General features: G+C 31.3%; 2 protein-coding genes and 1 non-coding gene across 3 annotated transcripts in view; 2 read left to right on the forward strand and 1 right to left on the reverse strand.

Moving 5' to 3' along the window:
* The window catches only part of LOC125066693, a 93514-nt gene that overhangs the window by 53548 nt on the left and 17176 nt on the right, over nt 1-22790 (reverse strand). The window lies entirely within an intron of this gene.
* Nucleotides 230-16074, forward strand: LOC125066694 (aminoacylase-1-like). Its single transcript, XM_047674916.1, has 9 exons — nt 230-363; nt 4991-5160; nt 6276-6444; nt 7097-7243; nt 9390-9460; nt 10987-11103; nt 11365-11460; nt 12779-12912; nt 14983-16074. Exons 1-9 carry the CDS (start codon nt 279-281, stop codon nt 15185-15187), a joined length of 1194 nt encoding a protein of 397 aa, XP_047530872.1. The 5' UTR covers nt 230-278; the 3' UTR covers nt 15188-16074.
* On the forward strand, nt 17794-17865 carry Trnaq-cug. Its single transcript has one exon. It is a non-coding gene; the product is annotated as a tRNA-Gln (tRNA).

Consider the following 22790-nt stretch of genomic DNA (forward strand, 5'->3'; position numbering starts at 1 on the left):
CGAATATAAATAAGAAAGTAAACATTATCAGATCTAAATGGTATTGCTGAAACAGATTTAGCTAACGTATAAACATCAAACGTATGAAAATAAAATAAAAACTAAAAGTGTATTTTCAAAATATAATACTTCAGTCCCCTATGTCCCCTTGCCTATATTTGCGGTTTTTTGTAGTGAATATAAAATGTGATAAAATCAAACGCTACATAACATTTGCTGGTATTGCCGTTCGCTAATAATAGAACTAAATTTTTGGTTGTTAATAGTTTTGTATAATAATGACAGACTACGCTAACGATCCCGCAGTAAAGAATCTCCAAGAGTACCTTCGGATACGAACTGTTCATCCCAATATTAACTATGGTAAGTCATTATAAACTCTATAGATTGTCTCAAAAAAAAAAAACTTAAGGCGTCTGGAAGGCAAATAAAACAAAAATATTTGCAGATAATAGGTGCTTTTTTTCAATCACGACGGCCAATCTTAAATTCGAGCGATCTAAACAGAAGATATAACAGCGTATAAGTGTAATCGCAATCATAGGTGTACTCTATTTGCCGTGAGAGTATAACTCTGTCAACTTTTTAATTCTAGGCTGCTAGTCTTTTTTAATCCTAAAAACTGAATCCAGAACTTTAGTACCAAACAGGCAGTTCAATATATAAAATATACAAAAAACGTAATGGTATGTATTGTATGTATGAAATTTGCCATTAAATGATCTAAAACTTAAATATTTTATTAACACGTAATAATTATAACGATTATTATTTACAAATAAATTAATAAATCGTGTTCTATTTCATACGAAAAACATAACAATTTTTGATCGAAATTGATGTCAATGTTATATTCCGAAAATGATATTCTGGTAGCGAAATTACGTGTCACGTTACAAGTCTTGCGACGTTGGCTCCAGATCATGCGAGGCAATGACAATGTATGTCAGTAGCTGCAAAGTTAATGCTGAATATTTGATTTTCCAATTGTTTGCATAAATAAGATACATTTATTCGTCTCTAATTCTCATAATAAGATTCGGGATTTTTTTATTTAATTAACAAAATAGCTCGAAGAAGTAAGGTTGCGTAATAGAGCTACGGAAACTAAGTAACAAGATAATGTAAAAAGTACAGTCAAAGTTCTCCGTTAGTTTTAAAAGTAGGCAAAAATTTAAAGATTCCATTTTTATCTTAAATTTTATGCTCCGCATTATTAAGATAGTTATTTTTTTCAGATTGTGAATCCATTTTAAAGTATATTAATAATAAATAAGTAATTTTTTTCAAAGCTTTTCTGGTAATATTGTTTATTAATAAATAGTTTTTGGGAAGTAAATCGTTTAATGTTTGTTTGATTGAATTTAAATGGTATTTACGTAACGAGTGAAAAATGTTCACGTAACTATTAACAAAATATATTGTACATTGTGACATCGATCTTTATCTCACAGATATTTAAATAGATAAAATATATCTTTTATTATTTTAATGTATATGTTACTACTGCCCGATATGCCACATGAACACTCTCAACTTTCAAATTCATAGCTTCTGACAAGTCAGAGACATATTTCTCCATAACAGACAGCCACAAAGTTTCAGAAAGATTCTAGAAACAATCATTTGGAACAGGAAATTACCTATTAAGAAAGCCTTACCTAATTTAGGCGAAGGATCACCAGTGAATACAAGGCTTGTCAGATATTTCTACCTCGCAACGGTTGCTGCGAAACAAGCGGCTAAGATAAACCAGTCAGCTTCATTGAAAAAATAAAAAGAAGACAGAAACAAGGTTTGCTTATTTATTTCCGCAAATAGATGCCGTCCGATATCACGCCGCACTCTACAATCAAGTGAAGCAATGCACGGCAGAGGATGTTTTTTGTAAATAAAAATGTCTGATAGTGACATAGGTTGACATTGGGAAACACGAACATTTTGATGAAAACTAGACTTAACTGAAGAGGAACACTATTTTTCTTCCTTTTTCAAAGACCGTCGATTTTGGATAAAATATCAGTCTAATGATGATATGAATAATAGACTGATATTTAACCGAACACAATGATCACAATGATTGCATGATCAAGACGTTAAAACTTTTTTACTGATTCGTCTCATTTGCCTTCGAGTGAGAACCATTTAAGCAGTTTCGTAGCAGCCTCTGAATATGCTTTAGCTGACGAAAGTCTAAAGCAGCTTAATAGCAAGAGTATTAAAAGGCCCCGCGCTGTTGCAGATTTTTTTTTTAAATAGGGAAATGAAATTGACAAGCTATTTCTCTAGTTAAACTAGTAAAACACCACATCGCGTCGACGATTGACGATGCAAGTTGTCACAAAAAAGGACGAATATGTTAGAACTTGTATATTCTTCGAATCTTCATGTAATTGAAACTTCATTGATAGAAAGATGTACAAACTCTTGAATGTGAGTGAAATATATTCGCCAATGTCAGGAAGATAACAGTCCTATTCTTCTACACGACAGCGACCAACTGTTGGCTCAACAATGCCAGGATGTAGACTGACAAACTTTATTTTTCTACCTCTGGTGACTCAGTGACCGGTGGCCCATGATACACACCACTAAAATATGCCGTGCCTGCTCAAGGTTACCCTTTTTTTCATCGCAGACTTCAACAGACTTATCAGTGCAGACTAAAGTGTGGAAATGAGGAATTAAACGTATACTCAATCTAGAATGCACTTTACTAAACGTACAAATACAAACAATAAATTTACCGATACAAATCAAGGATGATTATGAGCTGATTGTAGGAGCTCCGAGGTACGTTAGTGATAAACGCTTGAATATCTGATGTGCCTTAGACATTAATTATTCATTACGCCGCACGTAGTCCTCGTATAACTATAATCGCATGAAATTTGTCCACTCACTAATCACTTTGACACTTAGTGTTTTTGTTTCATATTAATAAAGAGACTAATTTATTTATTTTTGATTTAGGTTAGAAGAGTAAAATATCTTCAGTTGTGATCGAATTTAATTTGACTATATAAGCACTTAAGAGGTCGTTGACCTTGCACTATTGGGCGTTACTGATAAACATGTCACGTGGAAATCTCATACCCCTTGTACCCTGCAATTGCAGATAAAGCGTCTCAGGTCCGTTGAGAACAACGCCTTGTCACTAGTCAATTTATTCCGCGACCGAAGGGTATCATAGCAATTGCGAATCTATTACTTAAAAAAAAAAAACTTCTAAAACATATATTCTACAAAAATAAGCTGAAGATATTCTTAGTATTGTGTTACGTCATATTCGAATATAAGTCAAATATTCTTGTGTTATATGGGTTAGGATAAAAAGCTAATAATAAGCTAATAAATAATAATTACGGGGTGAGGGGGGAAATTTACATATTTATTTCTATTACTTCTAAATGTTTTTTTTTTGAGTCGTAGATGAAATACCATTTATTTTTATTCTTATAAAAAAAATATAAGAATTTCCTATAATAATTACCGATAAAAAAGCTTCTATTTCACATGTATACACGCCTTATGTATGATAATCATATTGACTCTAGGTTTCCAGTATTGGTAAAATATATTATTTTGCACCCGGCAACTAATTAAAAAGTTTAATTACTAGATTTAATTAACCCGCGCATACCAGGTAAACCCGCGCATAAAGGTAATCGAATACATCGAATATATAATATAAAGCATTCGTATCAAGTTAAATGGCCTAATGGTAAATGTGTCCAATACGAAGGTAGCATACGAGTCCAGGCAAATACAGTTTTAGTTAATTCTAAAAAACCACGTCTCCAACTGGTCCACGTTACTCATAACTACTTAATATTTTATTTTTGTTTTCGGTACCAGCGCCAAGAGATACAAAAGATCAAAATTACAGATCGTGTCATCGATGTGCCCGTCATGCGAAGTAGTGATATAGTCAAATTATGTTCAGGTTTCAGAATGTGACCTTGATTGTTTATTTTTATACCAAAAATCTATAATAATATTACTCGTATAAATGAAAAAGTAATTCGGTCTGTTGCCTCTTTGTTTTTAAACCGCTGAACTAAATAAGACGAAATTTAGTGTGGTGAGTTTGTGTCCCGGGAAAGACATAGGCTACTTTTTTATACCCCGAGGGAGTAAAACTGGGGTTAAAAATGGGGGTGATGGTGTGTGTGCTATAGATAAAGTTTTATAAATTTCGCACGGGTAAAATCGTAGGTTGAGTTAGTATACCTTATATTACAAATTCATAAACTACGAATGCCTTTGCGCCTTCACCGTTTATCTACTGGCGTAAAGACGGAATTTTTCGCACCATTTATACATATATGTATGAATGTATATAAAACACTCTTATGTACATTTATTTTATTATATACGCAACAAAAATATTTTGCAAATAGTCAGACTTTCACTCTAAAGGGTATTTTTAACAGATAATTCTACCAGGTAGGCTTAAGAGTTCATACGCTTTTCAAGGTTTGAAAGGGTAAAATACGGTGATTGCAAGATGGTTTGAGTGACATCGTAAAATTTAGTCGTGATTTCATTTATACCTTTTAACAAACTCATTGAATATATTGTCGTCCCGTCAATAACAACTAAACAACTAGTTTCTTCGTATGCAAGATAAATTTCGAAATTTATAAAATTATTCATAATTACCTTATAATCTGTACATATTAGACCCGATATGATTTTTTTACCTTTGTATGTCAATCGCGTGAAAACAACTAAACATATTCGTATACATATCGACACTACAAGCAATCGACGCGGAATCGCCCTTTCCTCCCCCTTTTTATTTAATGTCTATAGTATAGTATAGTGAAGGGGGCGAGTAACAACTAATATATGGATATATGAATCAGTCAGTCAGGACTTATTATTTTATTTATATAGAAGATAAGGGGTATACGTAACACATTTATGAGCTTGTACAGATTAAATTTAAGTAGACATCATTTAATTCATAAACTTTGTAATTTAGATGAGTGCATCGCTTATCTTAAGCGTCAAGCGACTAACTTGAACCTTCCTGCCACGGTCTACGAAGTTATACCAAAGAAACCAATACTTATTATGACCTGGGAAGGTTTGGAACCTAACCTGCCAAGCATCCTCCTTAACTCACATATGGATGTTGTTCCGGTTTTCGAGGTATGTTCATCAGTTTTTTATCGTATAAAGTATATTTTTTAATCAAATTGTTGGTAATAAGCTTTTATGAAAAATCAGTTCCCGTAATTGTACCATACAATTTTTATTTGAAGATATATCCGTTGCCTTTTAAAGAAAGTAAACATCGTTAGAAAACTTGTATAGCCAATTCTATCGGCTACCAAACTTGTATTACACCTCATTGAAACTGTGCACTGTTTACAAAGGAATAGAAATTATCCTTAAGAAAATACGAAAAGTTTTTTCAGAAGTTGCACTGCGATTTTTAAAATAACTGACTTTACGTATGATTTCAAAAACGTATTTATTTATTATTACTTCTCTATATTACGAAACAAAGAATCCCTTATGGAAAAACTTCAAGTATATCATAATATCATAATATCATGTGACTGTGAATAATAATTACTAAATAAGGAAAACGTCTTTTACATTCCAGTTAAAAAAAAAAACATGTAACGAAGTGTTTTCTAGTAAAAAATATACAGAAAAATAATATTCATAAAAATGGAAATAACTCCGTTATGTATCCTGCTGTGCATCAGTCGTATTGAAACAGTTGAATCAAAATTTACATTTATTGAAACATAAAGCAAGAATATATTTTTATCCAAAATATTTTTTTATCCACATTGTAGATGTGACGTCGCTCATATTTCCGGCAAATAGTATGAACACTTTAATAATTAGAATTAAATTAAGCGTACTTATAATATTCGTTCCGGAAATTCAGTCGCTTACTTAGTTTACTACTTTAAACAAAGTAGTAAACTTAAGTAACAGCCTGTAAATTCCCTACTGTTGGGCTAAGGTCTCCTATGTCTTTGAAAAGCTTAAGCTAGCCACCTGCTCCAATGCGTGTTGGTAGACATCGACAGAATTTCATTAAAATTAGAAACATACATGTTTCCTCGCGATGTTTTCCTTCACCGCCAAGCACGAGATGGAGTATAGACACAAATTAAAATGAAAATTCAGTGATGCTTGGCTGGGTTTAAGCCCGCAATCATCGGTTAACATGCACGCGTTCCAACCACTGGCCCAACTCGGTTTTTTTTCGTATGTTTAATGTATGTAGAATAATTTATTACTAGAAAAGTTGGACATATCCGCCATTCGAGGCCCGTCTCGTGGATGATGTCATTTACGCGCGAGGTGTCCAAGACATGAAGTCTGTCGGAATTCAATACATTGAAGCCATAAGACGCCTCAAAAACAACGGTATCAAGTTGAAGAGAACTGTTCATCTAAGTTTTGTTCCCGGTAAGTAACTTTAACTTTTGTTATTTATTATTGGACAGTTATAATTATTATTTTTTACATATTTATTGAGATATAAAGACAACATATAGTAGTGTTTATAAATACTTGAACAACCGATTGATGTTAAAGTATTTTTAATACAAACTTAGATTGAACACGTTGAATTTCGAAAAAGATATTATTCATAAAACTGGTTGAACTGTACCAGAAGAAAATAGCAATGAAGCTATTATTTCATCATGATTTGGGTTATATAAAAGTCAAAAGTATACATAGCATGATGATTTATATTTAATTTAATATAAAACATTTTAATTAAATCTTAATTAAATAACAAAATAATTAGTTTACAAGTTAACGTCAAAATAAACGTGAATAAATTGAAAACATATTCTTATAGTTTTATCGCTCACTTTAACTTTGTGCAAAACTATTAGTATTGGAAATGTTGATTCTACTGAGAAGTTGGCAAAGCTCGGTAGTCAGTTCCCTCTTAAACAACTTCTACTCGGCACTTAGCTTTGAATTTAAATTATTTTACAAAAAATATTTTTTAACTCTTGCATTTTTTAAATAAAATTTACACTTTTAAGTTATACAAGCGATTTATATTGTTTACTTTTAATTGTTAACGATTCGTTTTTCTTCGTAGACGAAGAAATTGGCGGTGCGGAAGGGTTGGGGGCATTTGTGAAAACGGAACACTTTAAAAAGTTGAACGTTGGCTTTGCGCTCGATGAAGGTCTGACCAGCCCTGAAGACTACTTCGTGGCTTACAACGGGGAAAGAAGTATTTGGCGTAAGTTTTAACAACACATCTTACATCTCCATAATACTCAAACTTATGGTTTACCATTCAAATGTTACCTTTAAAATTAAGAAAATAGATCTTAGAATATTGAAATGCTTTTAGTAATTATGACTCGAGCTACGCTTTGACTGCATAGTAGGTATATTTTTTTTCATATAGATTTATTTTGAGTATTGTTATTCAAAAATACTTTTTATTAAACTATCGACCCACGCCGGCTTCGCAACGGTACATTGTTTTGATGTATCTTCTTAGGGCAAACATTAAGCATGCGTACAAAAACAATTTGTTGTATATAACTCCTTCATAGTTTGGTCATTTTGTACGAAATATTCACAAATTATACATACAAACCTTCGTTTGCTCTTAGTGAAAATCGTATAAAATCCGTTGTTTGGTTAGACGAAGTAAGCAATAATACAGACTGAGGTACAGAGCGACTTTGTGTTATATATTAATATGTAGATTTCAATGTCACCGAAAGTATTGGATATCCGATATAAAAATGTATCCGAAAACTTTACCGAATTCGATATGAAATAAATTATTATAATTTTATTTTTGCATATTCTTAAACGTAAATAGAGTATACTTATACCAAATAATAGTCTACAAGTAAAGTCAAACTTTTACCTTATAATTTTTTCTTTTACAATTTCTTAATAAACTAATATTCGTAACCGAAAATATCCAAAACAATCGGATAATCAGAAATAATTTTGTGTCCGTAATAGGGTTACCAATCTGAATCCGTTAAAATTTTATTGATGTATCCGTATCAATATTCACATCTGAAATTACATATCCATAACACGCATGGCATAAACCGTGACTGAATAAATGTAAGTACAGGCAAAATAACAAGTTTCATAAAAATGTAATTGTTTTATAATTATCAGCTTGTTTAAATTTTATTTATTAAGAATTTAATACACTTAAACTTTAGCACACGTTCATATATTTTTAGAACTGTTAGCAATTAACGATAAAAGTTAATTAAACACGTTCAAAAATAAAGTCGCCTGGTTTTTAGCGCGTTAACATTGTATGGCGGCTTCTGATTTACATATCTGATCTTGCCAATGCCAATGAAAACTGACTATTCAGAAATGTATTCCAATTAAATTTATTAGTATATTATAGCGAAATGGTTTGAAATTAAGTAGATAACAAATGTTAATGACTTGGTAATACAATTGTTTTTCCAGCTAACATACATAGTGTATGTAGTAATATACAAAACTTATATATATATAAGCATGCTGAAGGTGAAGGATCTGTTTAAGGAATCCATTAGCATGATATTAATTTATAATCTAGACTCAATCACAAAGAAATATATTTACCGTTAAAGAAAATCTTTCAATATTTTTCAAAGAAAATATTTCTCGACTATAAGCTGTAATGCATTATAAAAGATTTTGCGAATATAATTTCCAAATATTATATTTTTGAGAAATTAAAACGAAGAGCAGTCGGTCAATGTTGACTAAGTAAAAAAAATTGACAAAATGACAACATTACTTGTGCTCACAGAAAATTGTTTAAAAAAAGAACAATTTATAAAAATATATAGTGTTTACAAAAAAAAATCTTATATCAAATCAATCACGACCATTCTCAAAAGAGACTGATCAATGGCGCGGAAAATATTATAGCACACATGTGTGTGTGCAAACACATAATCCGATAGGAAGTCTAATTCAATACATAGAGTTAAGGCGTAGGTCCAATATCTTAAGGTGTTTTTTGAGGCAGGGAAGTGTATGTAAACATAGCCAATTCCTAGACTCCAAACTGCTTCTAAATTTCTCAGTGAAAACCCAAATAACTCTTTATTTTGGTATAAAAACAGGCCCTCGAAAATTGCAACTTTAATACCTTAGAGTTTCTTCTATAACTTAAAGTCGTAATCCATAAATATTCTATATATTGCCTGTCTTTTCCTTAAATATCCATATACATATATCTACCTAATATTTTATAAAATATTTCTGCTTAGGAGACTACAAAACTCAGTCTACCGCGCTCCCAAACAGTATTACAATTATACGCTTGTCAAAATGTAGGTAAAAAATAAGTGTGGTTCCCACACAATGTTTATTTTTTCAAATACGTTTATTTTTTCCTCCAGATCTGAAAGTAATATGTCCGGGTAAATCCGGCCATGGCTCCCTTTTGCTTCCGGACAACTGCGGCGAAAAGGTCAGGTTATTTTATTAATATATTTAAGATTATTACGTTTGGTGAAGTTATTTTTAACGATTTTGCACACATGTGTTGGTAATCATCGCTATATATATAAAAAAAATATATAAATAACAGGTATTCACTATCGATACTCAAACTTACCTTTAGTTATGTTTAGTGTCATTGTTTATTTACGACAATCTTATAAAATAATTTTTGTCGTTGTAAATTTTGTTATGTGTAATATACAAATGAAAACTTTGTTATGTATATACTTATTACTGTTTGTGCCGTTGGTAAATAAAAAAAAATTAAGTAACATTTTTGCAGAAATTGTAACAGAGTTTTCTCGTTTCCTGTTATACGATTCAAAAAGAATTTGCAGTTTAAACTCTACTATAACATCGACGTAATTCTAACAAACGAACAAGAACCTCTTTGGGTTGGGTAATTTTCCTACAATTTATATGACAAGATTATGGCCAATACTTAAAAGCCCATTTGTTAAAGATAAATCAAAAATATTTAAAAAATTACATTTTTATGGCCATTTAAATTTACTTTCTCTCTCTCTCGCAATACTAAAACATAATGCGTCAGCGAGTAATATTATCACTAAGAATATTGTTTGCAAATTATAAATCGATTTAATTAAACGACTGGCAATGTTCCAAGCGCCGTTTGTCCCACGAGATAAGTTTGTGTAACATTGGACTACTTTATACGGTATTGTTGTGTTTAATCAAGTGACAAATAGTAACATCGGAGCGAGTTCATTCAAGATTTCTATTCGTTTGCATATACATTTTTCTATGAAAAATAAATTCTTGCTGTCACCTGGAAATCCCTCTAGTTTTCTTCTAGAATTTTATTCTTCCATATAGGACTTTGTGCAAGCACGTCTGGGTAGGTACCATCAATTCTATATATATTCTCTCGCCAAGCAGCGATATTTAGTATAGATGTGTTTCAGTTTGAATCGTGATTCAGTCAGTGCTTACTGATTTTATCTTACATTAGATTTATTTCGTATCCGTTTGTAATCCGACTAGATTATGTAACTCTGGATGATATAGTTAGCAGATTAAAGTTATTTCATCTCTGTAACGTGTAACCGCGTGGCAAATAGTCGCGTTAAAGGTAAAAAGAGAATTTGGAAACGAACTCTATTTAAACAACTCGGTCTAGTGGGAAATTTCAACAGAAAAGAGTTTTATATTGTTCTACAAATGTTGATTTGAAATGTTTGAGCATTAATAAAAACACGAGTATGTGTATTTTTAAATAATATGTTATTAATTTTATTTTACTTCGCGTTCTTATTGCATACAATTATTAAGAAATGTTAAAAAAAAGAAACTTCAATTTTACACGCCTGTGGGAAAATTAACAAGATGACAAACATGTTACGTCATATAATAAGTAAACCACTCCTTAAAGCTATTGTGTAGGCATTTAAAGATAATGTTATCACTTTTTTTAATTTATCACTATTATAATTATTAAATATTTTATTTATATTGATTATTTGTTTATTTTAGATGAGATACATAATCGACAAGTTTATGGATCTCCGACAAGAATCTAAGAAGAAACTGGAAAGTAACCCAGAACTGACTATCGGCGATGTAACTTCTGTGAATTTGACGATGATAAATGTTAGTGTCCGAAATTAATTACTAAATAATTAGAAAAAATTTTCATACAGACCGGTGTGACTAACATTCAGGTTAACTTTGAACTTGGAAGTGTTGGATCGTTTTTTATTTCTCCAAATAGAAAAAAAAAAAAACATTTCACTTAACTCCCGTTGCCAGTACCACACATAACACACAGTTTTTATTAACTCTTATTTCGCAATTATGATGATTTTTGAAACTAAAAAGCGGTCTATATTAATACATTTTTTATTTCTCCAGGGTGGTATTCAGAACAATGTGATTCCAGAAAAACTAACAGCAAGTTTCGACCTCCGTTTGGCTTTGTCAGTTAATTTTGTCGAATTCGAAAACATGGTAAGATACACAAAATGATACATAGTACACATTGTAGTATACTATGTTTCATTTTGTATAGAATACATTGTAATACTGATAAGACAGCAGATCTCGAGTCCTGGCTTCAAATCTTAGGTCGAGCTACTAAGTCATTGGATTGTTCTGTCAAAATAATATTAATAAACCCGAGTTTGGAAGAAGGCACTGTTTACACTGTCTGCTATATACTGTAACTGTAATTAATGAATATTTTTTTATAATGTTAACATCTATGGATAGTGGAAGTCTTAATTTTACAAAAATATAGATTCAAATTCTCATATATATTATTAGTTGGAGCGAAACAAGGTAACAAATATACCATAAAGATGAAAATGTACAAAAGTCGTACCCCAAAAGTCTCACTAATAATAGAGCTATTCTGTACGAAGAAACTCGAAACTCACTTCATAAAACGAGCGTGGATTGTCAGAATGTGATATGCTACATTGACTATAATAATTGTCGGTTGTCAACATATCACGAGTGAGATGCGAAGTGATTTGTTACATAAGCGTAATGCAGTGTGATTCTGTAACAATTCATTTCGTATCTAACACGTAAATTCTGACAACCGACTTACGCTATACACTCGGATACACCATTTTGATACGTGTATCCTATACATCTTATAACTATTATAAGTAGTTAATGTCGCATTACACATTCTGACAATTGCGATGAGTTTCGACGTTTTCTTACAGAATGCGTCTCCTGCTGGGAAAAAAATTGCAGTATTTAACCATCAAAAAACGATTCTTGTCTATAATTTTTGTAAAAAGTAAACTACGTAAATGTAGTTGATATGTATACAACAAAAAATATGATCATATTTTTTTACTGTAGACAGGAATATTAATAAATATAAATGAATTTATCTTGGTGGTAGGGTTTCGTGCAATCCCATCTGGGTAGGTAGTACCCACACATCAGATATTTTTCTGAAAAATAAGCAGTACTCAGTATTGTTGTGTTCCGGTTTGAAGGGTGAGTGAGTATTACTACAGGTACAATGTACATAACATCTTATTTCCCGAGGTAGGTGGCGCATATGTAATATTTCTTACAGCACCATTGTGTATGGGCGGTGGTAACCACTTACCATTAGGTGGCCCATTTGTTTATCCGCCATACTACATCATAAGAAAAAAAGATTTTTTAATATAATTTTTAAACCTATTTTAAAGTGACTATTTCTTTTTTTTTAAATAAAATATTTTATTTCAATGCAACTGCAACTAAACTATAGAAAATATTCCGCTTTTTCGGTAGAATAACTGTTATTTACTGGTCACAGATAAAACAATGGTGCAAGGAAGCTGGCAAGGATGTGACTTATGAGTTTGAACAGAAAGATGAATATGTTCCACCTACACGTGTGGACGAAACTAACGCGTTCTGGGTCGCTTTCAAGGCTGCTATTGATCAGCTGTGAGTAGATATTTATCCATTACTTTTGTTGTTTTGCAACAACATATACATATTTTTATTTATTTATTCATTCTTCTACTTTCCTATTTTTTTTTTTATTTATTATTTACATCGAAAGTAACATCTTATAAATATCTAAGTATATGAATGCCTACGTTCCAATCGAGGAGAAAACTTGAAGCAAGCTACTCCAATGCGGGATGGTGGCAGATTTTCAGTCAATGTTCACCGCCAAGTAATATAATAAATTATAAATACAAATTAAGCACATAAATGGTCAGTATTGCTTGCCCGTATTTGAAACCAGAATATTCGATCTATTTATATAAAACGTTTATTTTAATTAAATCGTATTATTAATTCCGTTGTCATTTCAGCGAAGATTTTAATATCGTCTCATATTTTCAGCTTCGCTGAAGGTATTAGATGACAACCACAACACGACGCGTACCTATAAATTATATTCTTGACGTTTACATTCTATAAATACCTAAAGTGTTAACACAAAACTAAGCACAACTTATTTAGATATCTTCTAAAGATGGTCTCGAGCAAAGGATTTAACCAAACTATATTATTCATGCTATCGTAGATTCGGTCAATACCGCTATGGACTTAGAACAGTTTTCATGTCTATCTTACTTAACTTTATAGTCTATTGAAGCATTCGGCTTTTGCATACGTAAATGGTTAAAAGCGTTTATATAGATGCTTAATCATAAATATATCCCGGATATAAAGGATTTCTCAAATTCAAATTTCAGTAAATATATAAACGTAACACATTTTACATTCGAATTTATTATTATTGTATATATGTTATATATACATACATACATTATTTATAGTTATCTGGTACACGGCGGGGAATTAAAACGTCGCGAGGAAAGTTGCATGTGTCGGATAAAATTGTCTCGAGTACATATCCATTAACTCGCAGAGCAGTCGCGAGCTCCTTAGCCGCAGTTAAGTGGAATACGGTCCAAACTTTTTCTTTACCAGGAGTACAAGTTCTTTACAAACGGGAATTTTACAGCCCGCTTCTAGTTGTATTTAACGTGGAGGAAGTTAAAAATATCAATCCACCTTATATATACATTAAAAAAAATACACTAAAAACTATGATTTCTAGGCAATAGGTCATCATAATACATCGTTTTACGATAAACAGTTTGTAATGTTGCGCTTGAAATAACACGAAAGATATATGCTCGCTAATAAGGGTACTTTAAAAGCTACAGAAGACTGAAATATTGTTAGATCTACGTGCGAACTCATTAGCTTAAATAATGTAGATTGCATTAGTCGATAATTAACGTAATAAAACGCGCCCGACGCGGGGCCTAAATTACTTAAAGATCAAAGGAAACCACAGAACTTTAGGTGCTATGTTGTTAATTATATGATATAAAGGCCGGTGTTAACGGAACATGATTGTACGTGTTGTTTATGTATTTGTTACTAAATGAATCAACGGCTTTACCCGCTCGTTTTTTTATAAAATAAGTATAATCTTATTTCCTTTCCCCATAAGTCAAACTATTTCCATAACAAATTTCATCTAAATCGGTTCAGCGGCTTAAACGTGAAGAAGTAACAGATTATCTTTCGCATCTATAATACTATTTGTTATATTCTTACTTGTTTTGTTGCGAATATTATCTTTGCCTAGTATTACAGAAACCTCGTCCATGGGTCAACATACATTGCTTTTCTTCAAGCATAAAAAAATTAAAGCGCCAGAAATACAGTTTAAACATATCCTGACTTTTAAAAAATAAATAAATTGGAACGTAAAATGTGTTATGTTTAAGTAAAACCAAGTCAAAGGTGTATTATATATATTCTATATTGTTCCCAAATATCTTTACGAATAGACCTCGCCATAAGTATACAAGTGACAATGTTTATTCATAAATTTCTTTTTATATTATTTAACATATGGGTAATGCCCATTTTAAGCAATTACTAATCATTTTACATCGCCAGGTGGCCCTTACCTTTGCGATTATGCAAAATAATCAACTATTTTTATTAAATAATTTATTACGTTCGGGCAAACGTTTTCAGCAACATTCCAATCAAAGTCCGCACGTTCCCCGGCGGCACGGACTCCCGCTACGTGCGTGCGCAGGGCGTGCCCGCGCTCGGTGTGTCGCCGCTGCGGCGCGCGCGCCCCGCGCTGCATGAACACGACGAGAGCCTGCCCGCCGCCGTCTTCGTTGAGGGGATCGCTGTCTACGAGGCCGTCGTGCCCGCTATCGCTGACGCTTAAGGCGGGTTACGCTAAATCAATTTTAACGCAAATCCACAGTCAATCACGTGCAGTATAGTTAGAATCATTATTATAATTCATTAATCAATTTGGTGTAGATATTTTCATCGAATTTTGTTGTTCAACTTTGGAAATTGTAAATAATGATCAGTTGGTAATGAACGGCTCTTTAATTTACATTTTCTATGGATAAATCATCCGTTCAGGAAGCGAATTGGGACTCTTTCGATAAAATGTAATGATGCCGTGCGGTTCGAATATATTCGACTATATTAAAAAAGAACCAATAATACTCTTCTTTCACAATCTCATTGCATACTGTATTCTGATTAAATATTTGATACTGCAATAATTAAATTTATATATATTCCGTAGGAAATTCAACGAAATCCACGACTTATCATTTGTGAAACCTTATATTGAGTAACCTTATACTTATCCCTTATTTGTTTATGATTTTTAAATCAGATTTAAATCTATTAATCGGAAAATTAAAAACAACTACACATTTTTATTAAAGAAGCGTATACCTAGCCTCATTAACCCATCAATATTATAAAATAATTATTAGTCGATATAAATTGTGACGCAACTATAAGCATTCCGTCTACGTTAAAATCATCTTGAATATCGAGTATCGAGTTTAAAGACCGTAAATAATCGAATAAAACATATTTCACCGTTTATTTTTATTGTACGGATGATTCTAGTAGATTCTAGATTTTTTAAGTTATTTGCCAGGTGAATTTTAGATGTTCTTCCTTATTTCTTACTGATAAATCTGGACCTACGGTCGTACTGCATGATATTGTCACTAGTTTGAAGTGTGACACTGATAGCATCACTTGTATCATGTTGAAACTTGAATAACAATTATTTCAAGTGCCTAATTAATATTTCATGGTGTATTGTCTGTGTCATATGTATTGAAAATATAATTAAAAGTATTTTTAATGGACAAATATTTCATGAATAAAATATGTAACGGATTTTTTTGTTTCATTAAATATTTATTGATAATAAATATTAACGCACCCGCCCCTCAATTTTTTTTTCATATTTTATTTTCAATTCAATGTATGTGTCTAAATAAAACCGACAAACTGTAGACTTTTTTACATTTTCATATACATTATAGAACTAAAAAAAATTGTATCTACTTCACCCACTATAACAAATATTATACTATTTTAAATACAGTTTTACTTGGTGGTAGGGCTTTGTCTGAGTGGGTGCATCATATATTCTATCGCCAAACAGCAATACTTAGTATTATTGTGTTCCCGTTTGAAGCATGAGTGAGCCAGTATAAAAACAGGTACAAGAGACATAACACCTTGATAACTAAGGTTGGTGGCGCATTATCAATGTAAGCAATACTGACCAAAGCTGAACTGAAGGCTGAACAAATTACCTGAAATAAATAGAAAATGTTGATAAATATTAATATTAAAAATAATTTCCGCTACGACTTCGATCATTAACATTGTGGTCCTGGCAGTTTCTTGTTTATTTTAATCCCAAATATAAATATAAAAATAATAATTTTTTAACTACTAAAAATGATGCATTCGCAAAATTTAAATATTGACAATCAATAAGTAAAAGTAATTCTTCAATATTCAATAAAGGACATTGATTCGATTTGATTTGATTCCTTATAATACTACAAGTTCAATAAAATATACACCCTACTCTTGTAATTTAAATTCAATTAAAAATCTCGAAAACATCTTATTTATAAAGCTGTAAAAAAAAGTCCTAGTTGGATACTTGACCTTAAAATAACCACTTAATACCGTGAAGTACCTACATCAAAAAATATAGTGAAAAATATACGGCTAAACAATGAATAACTCTTTGCCGAGGAACACTCACATCGGACAAATAAAAACTACTAGTACGCTCTCGGCACCACTCGGCTCACTTCGTAACCACGTCCCATGAATACAATCTAAATTGCGATACGCCAATCTATTGCTTTGGTAAAACCACATCTACTGTACCCAATCGATAATTGGGGATGCTTTGCTAAAACGAAATTAGCTGACCCTAAATTTTTACAAAGCGAACTAGTATAAATGCTTTTTAACCGACTTCAAAAAGGAGGAGGTTATCAATTCGTTAAAATAAAAGTTAATTTGTAAAAAAATATGTTCATTATAAATTATTTTTGCTAGGTATATTGTAGTGTTTTCTTGGCTGACACCGACTTCAAAACTAACAATAAATGTAACTACATTATAGTATCGTAAATCGACTTTTAAGTATTGTAACATTTTTCAGAATTAATAAGTTATAGTAAAAACTGCGAACTGTACAATAATTTTTTTGTTAAATTAAAACGCGCACGAAGTCCCGAGCACGGCTAGTCTTATACATATATAAATAAAGTTGTACATAAAACCGTCTTTCTTCTAACATAGTAACAGCCCAATAAAATTTTCACATACATTTGGCAATAATGTAATTCGTTTTATTAACGAGTTAAAATAAAATATATTTATTGAAAGTATTAAAAATAGATTTTATTTTAAGACACACCTATTGGAAAATCTATTATAACAGGTTCGATACTGTATTTAATTTTCAAACAAATCATTGCGGGTTCCATGGTGTAATGGTTAGCACTCTGGACTCTGAATCCAGCGATCCGAGTTCAAATCTCGGTGGAACCTAACGTTTTGTTGATTGAAATAAAAAATATATAATTATTACTTAAATATCCTTGTACATATAGAATAACATTTTTTTTCTTATTTTGTGCATTAAAAATTATGAATTATATTCTAATCTATAAAATAAACTTTTATACTTAAAGTTGGATACACCTTATGTCAAGAATGTGATTCACCGTGGAAGCAAGAAAAACTACGAAATGCAAAACGTGCCTCCTTGAACTTTGAACACGATCCAGCTATTGTTAGTACACTTGCTTTATAAAATTATGTTTCTAAGTGTAACATATCATTATCATTTCAATAGTAGCTTTGAGGAGGAAGCCTTTAGAACCTTATATGACCTCGTACTTGGAGGTAAAGCTTTGTGCTAGCCCGTCTGGACAGATACCACCCACTCATAAGATATTCTACCGCCAAACGGCACTACCCATAAACAGACTGTTATTATACTTTTTAGTTAGTTACTTGACAGGGGAGCTGTTTCATTTTGCTCAGAGGATCGGTAATCCGATTCAATGCTGAATTGATGCTAGCACTATTGTTAACATTTCACACGATCATGATTAAACCAATAACTATTTTAAAGTATTGTTGTGTTCCGGTTTAAATAGTGAGGGAGCCAGTGCAATTACACGCAAAGGAACACATCATCTTAATTCCCAAGATTGGTAGTGTATTGGCGATGTAAGGAAAAGTTAATATTTCTTACAGTGCCATTATCAATGGTGGTGGCCACTTATCATCAGGTGGCCCATTTGCTGGTCCGCCTACTAGTATATATATATACATACATGAAAAGGGTGTCGACCATTATTAAAGAGCAAATTAAGATGTTATTATTAACTAATAGGTACGGCATTCATGACTTTATACATCTTTTAGTGTTACAGTAAGAAAAAATGGAATTTCTGATGTAAATGTTAATTATTCGTAAATGTAATATAAATTATTTTATATAAAAAGGACGAGATTTACGCATACGATATGGATACTAAATGAGCTTTTGCATATATATTTCATTAACATTGCACTCGTACGAAGCCGGAGCGGGTCGCTAGTATTCGAATAAAAAACATAACCGTAACAACAAAGACACATACATAGATAGTGTTAGTGACGTGTATTAATGTGAACACCGTACACTGTTGTACAATGCTAATGTCGTAAGTATCATCATATCATCAAGCGAATAGTACAATTATTCACCTATATTCCTGGAAAAAAAAAAGACCCGTGGGAGAAATAACGAAGTTTTGGTAATGTAGCCGGAATTTGAGTTTGCGCGAGTTATCAATATTTTACGGCATTGCGGAGTTATTCGGCTGTTGTACGATTCTTTTTAAATCACGAGGAAAACGTTGCCTGCAATGCCTGGAAATATTTAGAACGTGCTGTGCCAGCAAACTGTCTAGTTAAGTAGTTACAGAAGTCTTCAAATACGATGATATAATATTTGACTTTCGCTTAGGTAACGTTTTTAACGTATAATACAACAACTAATTATGACATTAAAATCGTAACCCATCACGTCTATTCTTAGTTAAATAAAATAAAATGTATCATCACGTATCATAAATAACCACGTGAGAAAAGTCAAAGTCAATCATGATGGTCCCATCGATAGAACAGGCAAATCAAAACCGAAATATGTCTTTAAATTCGATTCTCCAGCATCCTTGCCATAAAGCATTCGTTTCTGCTTCTAAACATCTTGTTTCACGAATGCTTCCATCAACCCATTTTGGCGCAGCGTGGTTGAATAGGCACTAAACTTTTTTCTCAAAAGTGAGGAGCCCTTTGTCTAGCAGCGAAACATTTACACTGTTCACTTTTTATATCAATTACATTCCAAAGCTAAATGTATAGCGCCAACCTATGAAACTATTCGAGTACTCAGATTTAAGTCATTATTTTTGCATTAAAATATATTTAAATAATTACATGCTACAGAGCGAAGCAGTAACCATAAACGTCAACCAGAATTGCCAGCTGCTCGACACAGACATGTATATTTGTGTAATCCAAATTTAACGCTAACAGATAGCTTACCATAGTAATAATATAGAGTAGAATTCGTAACTTAGATATTATGAAAAATTAAAAAACATATCTTGAAAACTAAATAATTGCACAGACTAATAAAATAAGTAAAATATTCAATACTTATTATTTTTTTAATTATCAGATTATATTATTATTTTTAAAAAGTTAATTGCTTAATTAATAACGTAGTAAGATATTTAGCAATGATGTTATCAAAATGTTATATGTATAATATATGTTAAAATGCAAGATTAGCGCATAATGCCATCCTTATTTACTCAATTTATCAACTCTTTGTGTTCTCAAACTATTATGTTTTATAAACGATGTAATTATACTTGATTTAATGTTTTAATAACGTGACTTCTTTGAAACATCGTGGGTCTTCTTAATACCGTACAAATTTTGTTTATTCGTGAAATTTCATAATACTTAAAGAAAAAATGCCCGAGCCGAGATGGCCTAGTGGTTAGAACGCGTACATCTTAACCGATGATTTTGGTTTCAAAAACACTGAATTTTCTTGTGCTTAATTTGTGTTTATAATTCATCTCGTGCTCGGTGAAGGAAAACATCGTGAGGAAACCTGCATGTGTCTAATTTCAACGAAATTCTGCCACATGTGTATTCCACCAACCCGCATTGGAGCAGCGTGGTGGAATATACTCCAAACCTTCTCCTCGAAGGAAGAGGAGGCCTTAGCCCAGCAGTGGGAAATTCACAGGCTGTTAACATAATGTAATGTAAAAAAGAAAAAATACTATAAAATCGAATATATGTTTTTTTTTTTATTCATTATCTTTTTTCAATTCATTATTATTTTGTAAACATGGAATCGTTCATTAAAATGTACATTAACAGAATATGTTTAAAGGTTCACAAATGTTTTTTTTTTCATTGTGACGAATGAGGCAATGGACTTGTAATACGACTTACAGTATAACGAGATCCGCGGCTGGCACGACTTGCACGACGGGCGCGGGTGTGGAAGCCAAAACCGAATGCTATGCAATTACTATTCAATTGAATTAGCATTAAACATTATTTACGACGTTTACTTTAACGTAAGTTTCAATCTTCATCATATCGTCAGTGGAAAGAAAATGAATTCCGTTTTATGGTAGGTAATTTGCAATTTGAGGATGTAACGAGGATCCTTACATTTTATAAATTATTTATTATTGTAAAGTAAACATCAATCTTATATTATGATATAATTTCGCAATTAAAAATAATTAAGTGGCTTCCTTAATTTTGGTTTTTTAATTTAGTACAAATGTGTTTTATATAAATGTAAAAATAATACACTCGTACATTTTTTGCAATACAAAATAAAAATCTGTATGTGACATTGAATATATATTTAAATTGAATAGTTTTATTTATAATTTTTATATAAAAAAATTCAATTTAAATATTATAACAAACCTAACCTCTTTTGTTAAAATGTTAGTTTACAGTTATACTATTTTAACACGAACATGTTCATGATTTGTTTAGTGCGAATTACCTTAATTAATTCTTTGTACCTTCTGTTTTTTAAAGTTGCTTGAACCTTAAATAAAATTAAACCTATATAATATTATCGATTAAGCATTTTTTATTCTTGTTTTTCTTTTTTAGTCTCAATGCTTAAGCTTTATACAAATATTTTAAAATATCTAAATAGACGTACTAGGGTACTACGTTGGAGAGGAAGTAAGCGGCTATAAATCTTGGACTTCCATTCGACACCGAAATCGGAGATATTTCACGCGCGCCACCTCCGGCTTTCAATTTCGTTCCAATGATATGGTTTGATTTGATACTTTTTGTATTCAATGTCCATAAATATAATACTAAATTTATTAAGATATTCAAAATTTATAATGATATATTACTTATTTATATAAAAAGTTTACATTTCTTTCTGGATGTTCAAAAAAGCTTTTTACTAAAATATTTTCCAATTTCGCAAAAAAAAACTTTAACATTTGTAAAATTAATGTAATACAATATCGAAAACAAATGTCATAAATCAGAATTATCAATACAGAATATCAAAAACATAGTGATAATCGTTCCTAAGTTATATTTACAATATGATGATGTACCTACGTACATTCTTAATGCGTCCCAAGTTACACGCCGGGGAATGAATATTTAATCACTGAACATGAGCCAAAATAAATCCGTGTGGAAATGCATCACATTAAAAATTAAATACAGTTGAGAGTACCGCATCCCAACACTGCCGTAAATGCTGCTTTGAGTCCAAAAAACTAATTTGTTCAAAACTACTAACAAATAAAAGCCTTTTTGTATAGTTTGTTGTACTTCATTCTACCTTACTTAATTTTTATACCTTATCCTTTCACTCAAGTATCATTTTTAAAATTAATATTTTAGAGTATATTGAGTATTATTTAGCACTAGTGTTTAATCAATGACGATTCAAAAACACTTTATTGGAAAGTTTATTTGAATAAAATACATTTGATTTGATTTACGTACTGAGCTAATTAATTAAAAATATTTGAAAATATTTTTAATAAAAAAATATTAAATGGATGGTTAATCATGGTTGTATTCGAGTCTCTCTTAAAATGTTCCTCGAAAAATCGTCTAATACCGACATAAAGAATCAATTGATTGTAGTTTTTTTTTCAAACGACGGCATTGAAATATTATTTTGCCCCTTAAGTGATAACAAAAAGGGAAATGAAAACATTGAAGAGACATTACTAAAGGCCACATAAGCTTGTGAGAAACATTTTGATTTAGAGTTTGAAAAATTAAATAAAAATAAAAATTCAAACAACAGACTAACGAAATGCGGTATTGTTTTAATATACTTAAAAAGAGAATGTTATTAATATGATTTTACCAGTAATAACGAG

This window comes from Vanessa atalanta, chromosome 10 (assembly GCF_905147765.1).
Source record: "Vanessa atalanta chromosome 10, ilVanAtal1.2, whole genome shotgun sequence".
Lineage (NCBI taxonomy): Eukaryota > Metazoa > Arthropoda > Insecta > Lepidoptera > Nymphalidae > Vanessa > Vanessa atalanta.